This window comes from Ananas comosus, linkage group 7 (assembly GCF_001540865.1).
Source record: "Ananas comosus cultivar F153 linkage group 7, ASM154086v1, whole genome shotgun sequence".
Taxonomy (NCBI): domain Eukaryota; kingdom Viridiplantae; phylum Streptophyta; class Magnoliopsida; order Poales; family Bromeliaceae; genus Ananas; species Ananas comosus.
This window is the reverse complement of record NC_033627.1, coordinates 4,376,566-4,386,370: the sequence shown is the minus strand read 5'-3', so window position 1 is coordinate 4,386,370 and position 9,805 is coordinate 4,376,566. Positions and strand designations below refer to the sequence as shown.

At 31.0% G+C, this 9,805-nt stretch overlaps 1 protein-coding gene across 1 annotated transcript in view; it reads left to right on the top strand.

The window, feature by feature from the left end:
- Positions 1-5,434, top strand: part of LOC109712773 (transcription factor bHLH61-like) — a 6,643-nt gene extending 1,209 nt beyond the window's left edge. The window contains exon 4 of the mRNA XM_020236525.1: positions 5,344-5,434. Within this exon, the coding sequence (XP_020092114.1) occupies positions 5,344-5,434 (91 nt within the window). The remainder of the gene's footprint in view (positions 1-5,343) is intronic.

The window sequence follows — 9,805 nt, the reverse complement described above, 5'->3', positions numbered from 1 at the left end:
TCCGTGCTACCAAGTTGTTTTCAATGATGCGGCTTTCAAATCGACAATCGGCTCCGTTAGACTTGATCTACACTATTAAAATTATTTGAAAACTAAATTTTATAATTTTTCAACATTATTTAGCTAGTAATCAAAAAATCTCAAAATTGATAAATTTAATGGTGGATCTGATGCGTTTGTGAATTTAACGGTGTAAAACAATTCAAATCTAATAAAATTTTTATAGAAAATTATTTTCACTATTTAGAGTAAGATCAATACCTCTGATCTTAAATTCAAATGTTTTATCATCATTTTTAATGAGATTTTTATTTTCAGCCGTTCATTTTTAGACTACTCGTTTGATAGGTAAATGATGTCGAAAAATTATGAAATTTAGTTTGCAAATACTTTTAATGGTATAGATCAAGTTTAACAGAGCCAATCTTCGATTTGGAAGTTATATCATTGAAAACAATTTGGTAGCACGGAGGTCTCCGTTTTACTGATAGTATACTAGCCTAGCTCTAGAAAAACAACTTGGTAGCACGGAGTTCTCTGTTGCTTTAAATAAAATTCCACTTGGAGCATCACTTGTTTTGCTGAAACTAGGATGATGTTTTTATTAGACAATGAATGCTCACTTTCTTTATTTGATCTGTCATAAATTAAATTGACATGCAGCTCTTTTTTCCAAAATGTCAAATTTAACTTCAGTGTTGTCGGTGTTAATTACAAAAAATTTAAAAAGAAAAAATAATTAAAAGATTAAGGGCCTGTTTGGATGTATAGTAAAAAATCTCTACGAAATTTAAAAACTATAGTTTTGGTCCAAATAAAATAGGAAATCTTGTAACTCAAACAAAATTCCACGGATTCAGTTTTGAAACTGTTTGGATGCGCATTGTGCAATTTCATTAAATTTCTCTAAATTTTAAAATTAAAAATTTAAATTTCAAATTTTAAATTTCAAATTTCAATGAAATTTAAAATTTTAAAATTTGAAATGTGAAATGTGAAATTTTAAATTTTAAATTTTCAAAATTTAAAATTTAAAATTTAAAAATCTAAATTTAATTTTAAAATTTTTAAAAAAATTTAAATTTTAAATTTAGAATTTTAAATTTAGAATTTAGAATTTTAAATTTAAAATTTTAAAAATAAATTTAAAATTTAAAGTTCAAATTTAAAATTTGAAATTTTATTATTTGTAAACTAAAATTTAAAAGTTGATATTCGAAAATTAAAATTTGAATTTATAAAATTAAAAAATCTAAAATTTAAAATTTGACATTTAAAATTTGAAATTATAAAATTTAATTTTTTGATATTTCAATTTTGAAATTCAAATTTTAAATTTGAAATTAAAAATTTAAATATAAATTAAAGGGAAAACTTCAAATATCTCCATTGTGGTTTCACTTTTTCTAATTTTAGTACCCTGTGGTTTAAAGTGTATCACGTTAGTACCATGTGGTTTTGCACTATTTCACTTTAGTACTCTGTGGTTTAAAGGTTTTCAAGTTAGTACCCTGTGGTTTCGCACTTTCTCACTTTAGTACCCTGTGGTTTCACACTTTCTCACTTTAGTACCCTGTAGTTTAAAAATTGCAGGGTACTAACTTGATACAAAAATAAAACCATATGGTACTAACTTGATACAAAAATAAAACTACATGGTACTAACTTGATACACTTTAAACCACAAGATACTAAAGTGAGAAAATGCGAAACCACAGGGTACTAACTTGATACACTTTAAACCAAAGGGTACTAAAATGAAAAAGTACGAAACCACAGAGAGGGCTTTTGAAGTTTTTCCCAAATTAAATTATAAAATTTAAAATTTAAAATTTAAAATCTATTTTGAAATTTAAAATTTCATATTGAAATTTAAAAATTAGAACTTGATGCATCTTTGCCCAAAAATAGTGGAACTTTTTTTCCATTGGTTAGAGTGGATTATAATTTTACTCCATTTTTTTGAGGTTTAACTATACTCCAAAAATTACGGTATTTTTTTTTCTCCCAAACACTTTATAGGATAAATTTCCTACAGGTGTTGCATAGTTTAACTATGCTACGTTTTTAAGGGTATCCAAACGGGGCCTAATTTCTGTTATTTCATCCTCTAATATGCTAGTATAAATTTTTTTAATAAAAAATTAAAAAAAACTGAATAACTATAGTTTCATCATTAACTTATATATATATATATATACATATATATATATGTATATATATATATGTATAGTAATATAATATATACATTATACATATATATACATATAATATATATAATTATATGTATATTATACATATATAATATATATAAAATACATATATATTATATTATATGTAAAATATATATATAGATAGAGGAGAGAGAGAGAGAGAGAGAGAGAGAGATGAGAGAGGGAGAGATGAGAGAGGAGAGAGATGAGAGAGAGACAAGCCTGCTGTGGCTCTCAAAGCACGGAGGCCTCCGCCCTGAGCCGTTCAAATGATGGAATTTCGAATCGACGATTCGTAAATCCATTAGACTTGATCTGGCATATTTGATTTCAGAAAATAATTTTTGCGATTTGCGAATATGATTGTACCTAGCAATCAAAAGAATCAAAATCAATAATTTTTAACAGCTGAAATAAAAATTCTATAAAAGTGTGATATAGCACTAAAATTTCGAATCGAGAAATATGATCTTGTTGACATAGATAAAGAATTTTGCTATATAAATTCATCAGATTTGAAATAACTTCTATACCGTTAAACTTGAAAACAGCAGCATCAACATTAAATATATTGATTTCGAACCTTACGCGATCGCTAGGTAAATGAATCAAAAAATCGCAAAATTATTTTTCTAGAAAACTTCAATGCCTGAGATCAAGTAACGAGCTGATTGCGATTCGAAATTCCATCATCGAAAACGGCTCGGATGGTACGGAGGCCCCGTGCTCCTGAGAGCATCAGCAGGTCCTGCTATAATAATACTATATATATATATATATATAGTATTATATATATATATATATAATTATATCATATTAATTTTGATGAATCAGAAGTTTTTCGAATCGACGATCGATTCGTTAGATCTTGATCTTTAATTATTTTTTATATTATATATATATATTATTTATAGTATATATATATATAATATATACTATAATATATATATATATATAATTATATATATGTATAATGCTTCTCCAGATATTTCCAAAAGTTCGGCCAATTACTTTGTTAATTTGATGGTAAATATACCTGCCAACACCTTTAAAATTCCAGCAATAGTACACTTTCTGGTATACTTTTGGTATCTAGCTGAAGCATTTTTCTTGTCAAAATGTTTGGTTGGACATAATACCTTTTATTTGTGCAGCTGCTAGGTATGCAAATCGAGCATAGCTTCGCCCGGAAACCTCACTCACCGGCCTCCCGCTCTATTTTTTATTGGATCCGAGCGGATTCGGTGCGACTTAATTTTTATTTTAAAAATAATTATTTATATATTTTTTAAAATTTTAAAAATATTTTATTTATTCTTATTTTTTTTCTTTTCAATATACCCTTCACATGTTCGTTCGTTATTCCAAAATACCGCTAGTGCTACCACCTATTAAGTTAACTTTAACTTTGATTAAATGTGAGTTAAATATCTATCGGAGTTAAAAAAAAAATTAAATTACTTCTTTTGCCCTTAACTTAAGGGCAACTAAGAAATATTTGTTATGGTATACGGTTATATTTGAAAAAATCAAAAATTAAAATATTTTTTGTACCTACTTAAGGCAAATAAAAAAAGTTGGTGATAGTAAATTGATATATTTGAAAGGACAAAATAGTAATTTTATAGAGATAACAGCTATTGCTAACAGTTCATTAACAGAATTTAACTCTAAGAGTATATTTCAAATAAGTCGGAACGTAAAAAAAAAAAATATTTTTAATATTAGCGTTCTAAGAGAGGTAAATCCCGAAATCTTTTCAGGGGTATATAAACAATTGCCCCTTTATTTTATTTTGCGCTTCCACTTACTACTTCATTCGAGGCCAATGAGAATGAGAGTAAATTTTTTTCGAAATTTTAACAGATTAGAATAGAACAAAAGTTGAAAAGGATCTCTGCTATATTTTATTAGCAAATCATGACGGATTCGGGACGGATTATATTTTTCTATATTATTGGTTCTTACTTATGGCCCATTAGGAATGGATTTGAGCAAGAGCTCCTCCAACCCGGATCCATTTGCATCTCTAAGCGGTTGTTATTACATTGCAGATTTAATTATATATAAATTTAAATCTATTATTTAGACTATAATTAGGGCAAACTACATTTTTGGTTCTTAAAGTTTAATTTATTGTATTTTTCGGCTTGAATTTTCTGAATTATTGCAATCAAATCTCACAATCTAATTTAGTTGACTAAATATTTATAAGTTTCTAATTAAAAGTGATGTAGTAACATTATGTTTAATGACTTGGTAATAATTAAGATGTTCTTTCACATTAGAGGCACGTCAAAATTTAAATAACTAAATTGGGTTATGCGACTTGATTACAATACTTTAAAAAATATAAGTAAAAAATTATAATAAATTAAAACTTGAGTACCAAAGTGTCACACGACTCATGAATGGAGTACCAAAAGATAAAATTTACCACTTGTAATTCTGTATAGACTTGGCAAACAGGTAAGTGGGGCAAATCGTGAGCAGGTTATTGTATTCACGAGTTATGCGCGCCTGAGTCGGACTTACCTACAAATTTTTGAATATCTATCATCATTATCCATACCTGGCCCCAAATGGGCAGGCAAGTATATGGGTTACTCAAAGGTCCTTTTTTTTAACCTTTCTATTCTTACTTTCTAAACACAAATAATATATATATATATATATATATATATATATATATATATATGATTTTCAAACAATCAAAATTTACCTTATTGTTTATTTAAAACAACACAATAAACCAACGATAATAAAAAAAAAAGGGCATTAGGAGAAATTAGTTTTAAAATTTTAAAAACGGGTAAAACAAAAAAAATTATTCATGTTTCATATCTTTTTTAAAAAAATTATATACAGGTACTTATAGATACCTGCGAGTTATCTAAAATACTCATAATTTAACAAGCACTAATAATTTTATTCATGATTTTTTGAATAAAAATTAGTATTGAGATTGCCAGATCAGTAAATATCTGCGGGTATGAATTGAGATGGCCAGATCTAATTACGCGTGACAAGTCAGCTGACCAGCAATTTAAGAGAGAGAGAGGGAGAGAGGTTAGAACGTTGAAATCACATTAACAAGGTGAGACCGACCTGGTGCTTCGGCTTCTTCTAGAAGCTCCGCGAACGATCCAAATTGGAGTTGTGCGACTGGACCCATCCGGTGGGTCAAGGAAAGCGACGCACCTGCTTCTTCTGGTGCGTGAGTTGTACACAACTCGACAAAATTTTTCTCCGCACGTAACCTTGCCGGATAAATAATTGCATTGCCAGTCCCTCAACTTAAATAACCTTACATTTCAGTCCTCAAACCAGTATTCGATTGTTAAGAGTGTCTCGTATTAGTCCATTTTTTTTTAATTTGAGTGACAATTATTACTCATATTCAATTCGTGTGAACATCAGTGTACTGTGAATTTATCCGTCGCTTATCTATATCATACTTTCAAAATAGTACAGAACTTATCTGAATTATAAAATTAAAATTTATTAATTTGAAAATATCAGTTATAATATATAAAGGGTATGTACAAAAAAATTAAAAAAATAAAAAATAAAAATTTATTACCTAAGTTTGAAATAGCCTAAAAATCAAAAGTATGGTGAATAACAAGTAGGTAATTTGATGTCAAAAACATGCATCTAATAAATCAGATCCTAATTTTGTAATCTTTGTAACAAAGGTTTGTGAGTTAGGTATATAAGATGTATTATAGATGGATGCGACTGATTATATTACATTTATATAGCAAAGTAATTACAATTTTTTTAAAAAAAATAATTTTACTTTTTATCATATTCAACATATACTCTAAAGTGTCCGTAAACGGGATCGGATCTGAATAGTTGACATACTATATCCGTACTCTAAAAGAAATAGATAGAAAAAAAATATCCTATTTATTTAACTTTGGATCATGTTCAGGTCTGAATACTTAAATTAATAATGCACCTGTCAGATCTATTTGACTGGGTCTCGGTAGTGACTATCCGTATACTACCCCGCTTAAGACCGGATATGAATCGCGTACGAGTCAAGTCTAGATCGAATAGGGATATGGATAAATCATAAATCTCTCATTATAAAAAACTTGCGTTCTAATTAGTTGCACACAGTCCAATAAAATTCATTCAAAAAAAAGATTCAAACATTATATAGTTAGGGTTAAAAAAAATAAAGAGTAAAATAAAAAAATAAATAAAAAAGAAGTAAACAAAGAGATTAGAATTTTCACCAGAATGAAAATACACAAAAACCCTTCATCTATAAATTATATTAAAATTGATCCCTCGACATCAAATTTTTTGTATTTACTATAGGATATTTTACCAGGTCCATATTCAGATCCGGATTTGGAAATTTTTCTGGACCCTATACATTAAAAGGTCGGATTCGAGTCCGGTCCAAGTCAGATACGAGTATAAAGTATCCGGATCTATATCCAAAATTTTAATAGATAATTCTTTTATCCGTATATTATTTTATATTTTATCGTGTCTTGTATGGATCTGAATAGGGTCCGGATAGGGTCCAGATCAAATATGAAATATTGAATATTTTGAACGGTTTTAATATTCTCATATATCACTCTTTGTAAGACGACCGTGAAAGATGTAATAAAAGTAAAGATCCCAAATTGGATTGCTTTTATTGCATCTGCGATTATTGATGGAATTCAATATAGTAGATAAAGAATTAGAATAGTCTAATTAATCAGTCAACATATCTAGTTTAGACAATAAATTAAATCCCAGGGAATTTTTGACCCGCCTCTTATGTTCATTTTAGATTAGATTAGGAGTTCTAGAATAATAAGTTAAGTATTTAAGATCAGTAGTTTAAACTTAACGAATTATTAAAACTAGTAAGTCGATTCGTTATATTCAATATTAGAGTCGATTTGTCAGCCAAAAATATGATTTAAGTAAAATATAAAAATATCACTCTTTACTAACTTAAGTTTTTATAGGAAAAATGATTATTTCATATTCTATAACACTTACATAGTTGAAAAATGCTACCCTTATAGGTGTAAGTTTTATGTTTTTATTATTCTAGGGTTACAAATATTTGAATAAATTTTAGTATAAAAAAAGTTAATGAGACTAGTAAAAACTAAAAAATTTTGGATTGCAAAATTTATAGCTAATTTAGAGATGTACAAATAATATTACTTTTCGTCACTCAGATTGTATTGTACTGCTCGAACTCACCAAAAGTGATTCTCTTCTAAATCAAGGGAACAATAGTACAATACAAAGTATTTAAATTGTAAAATAGTAAATGCAAAATATTTTATTGTAGAAAATTATTACTGCTCTTACCCTTATATATGGAGTGTAACTGCATGTAAATATTTTTCTAACATATAAATGCTTAAACTTGATAATTTAAGCTAATTATTTATTTTAATAAATTAATAATTATGAGAATTGTATGAAATTTATTAACTAAATCTATAAAGATAAATAAAATATTTTAATTTTAAGGCCTTTTTGCATAAAAAATCCACTTATTTTGGATTTTTGCAAAATCGGGCCACCTTTTTCGTTTTTGCAGATTCGGTCCACTTTTTCAGCAAACTGACCAAAATACCCTTATATATTTTTCTCTCTCCTTTCTTCGATCCCATCGCCGCGGACCCCCAGCTCTAGACCGACTCCCCCTCTCCTCCTCGCCTCCTCGTCCTCGGCCCCACCCCTACCACCTCCGCCGCCGCCGCCGCCAACATAGGAGGAGCGACGGCGTTGGTGGAGGAGAATGAGCGGCTGCGGCGGAGCAACGCGGCGGTGGTGGCGGAGCTGGCCCCGAGCTTCGCGGCTTCTCCGCTCGTCGCAGCCCGCGGCCGGCGCGGCCTCGTCGACCAGCGCAAGTCGGCGGCCGCCAAGCCCGAGCTCAACAGCGCGAGCACCACCTCGACCAGCTCCCTCACCATCGCCGACGAGCTTTCGACACCACCGCCACGAGATGGGGCTGCTGGGGCTGTCGCTGTACGCCAACTCCGCCGAGCGCTGCGGCGTGTAAAACGTCTCCTCGTCCGACGACGCCATCAGCGCCGCCGCGCGCCGCCAAGGCGGTGGCGGAAGGGGCGCCCCCGTCAGCGGAGATCGAGGGAGTCGAGGTCCTCCGCAGGAGGAAGAAGAAGAAAATGAAAAAGAAGAAGAAAATAAAAAAGACCCGCGCGTGTTATTCTCCGTCGACAAATGGTGTAATGGTGTAATAGTGTAAATGGTGTAAATGGTGTAATGGTGTAAATGGTGTAATAGTGTAATGGTAATGGTGTAATAGTAATGGTGTAATAGTGTAATGGTAGTGGTGTAATGGTAATGGTGTAATGGTGTAATTCTATCGCTCTTTTTTTTTTTCTCGCCGCGGCCGTCGTTCTCCCTCGAATCCTCCTGCGCCGTCCCCATCACCGTCGCGATCCCGAATCGCACCCTCCTCGCTCCCCCCGGCAACCCGCACCCCTCGACGGCCCCCACGGCCGCTCCTCCGCCGCCGGCCGGCGGGGGTCGCTCCGGCCGGCGGCGGAGGAGCGGCCGTGGGGGCCGTCGAGGGGTGCGGGTCGCCGGGGGGAGCGAGGAGGGTGCGGTTCGGGAACGCGACGGTGATGGGGACGACGCAGGAGGATTCGAGGGAGAACGGCGGGCGCGGCGAGAAAAAAAAACAGAACGATAGAAACAGAGAGGAGAGAGAAAGAGGAAAGAGAAAAAATAATAAGGGTATTTTGGTCAAGCGGACGAAAAAGCGGACCGAATATGCAAAAACGAAAAAGGTGGTCCGGTTTTGCAAAAGCCCAAAATAAGTGAATTTTTTATACAAATTGGCCTAATTTTAAAGTAAAAAATTTTATTGACTGACTCAACTAAAAAAATTAATAAATTGTATAGCGAACTCAAAATCTTAGAAGGTTGGATAACCAACTCAAAATGATTCATAATTCAGATAATTTATATATATATTTTTTAGAAAAATGTAAAATTGCTTTTTTGAATAACATTTATTATAATTATTATATTCAGTTATTAACAGTAGAGTCAAAGCACTTCGCTGGGCCTTTTTTTTTTTTTAACCTTTTAGCTATTACTAATTATTTTAAATTAATAAATTATGAACTGAGATGATTAATTAATTTATTAAAAAAATGAAACTTATTTTGTAATTATAAAAATTTTATAATTTAGGCGACAATTTTTCTATCAAACTTTCAATACATGTAAGACAAGAACTATGGATCATTTAAGTCGGCTAGTTAATATTTTTAAATTTAAAGTTTACAGTCCAATTAATACTTAAAATTTGAAGATAACGTTGCAAGTTCAGTTAATATAATTTATATAATTTTCGTAACTATAAATTTATTAAAATAATTTAATTAGTTTAAATTTTAAAATTAAAATATTATCGTCAAACTAAAATTAAAAAATTTAAAATTTAATCTAAAAAATAAAAATTTTTAAAAATTAAATGGCTATTTAAAATTTAAAATGATCAATAGCCCAGTAACTCAGTAACTTGTGTACGTTTTTACCTGCATTTAATTCCCCCTGTCACAATCTTTGATCTCTCTCTCTCT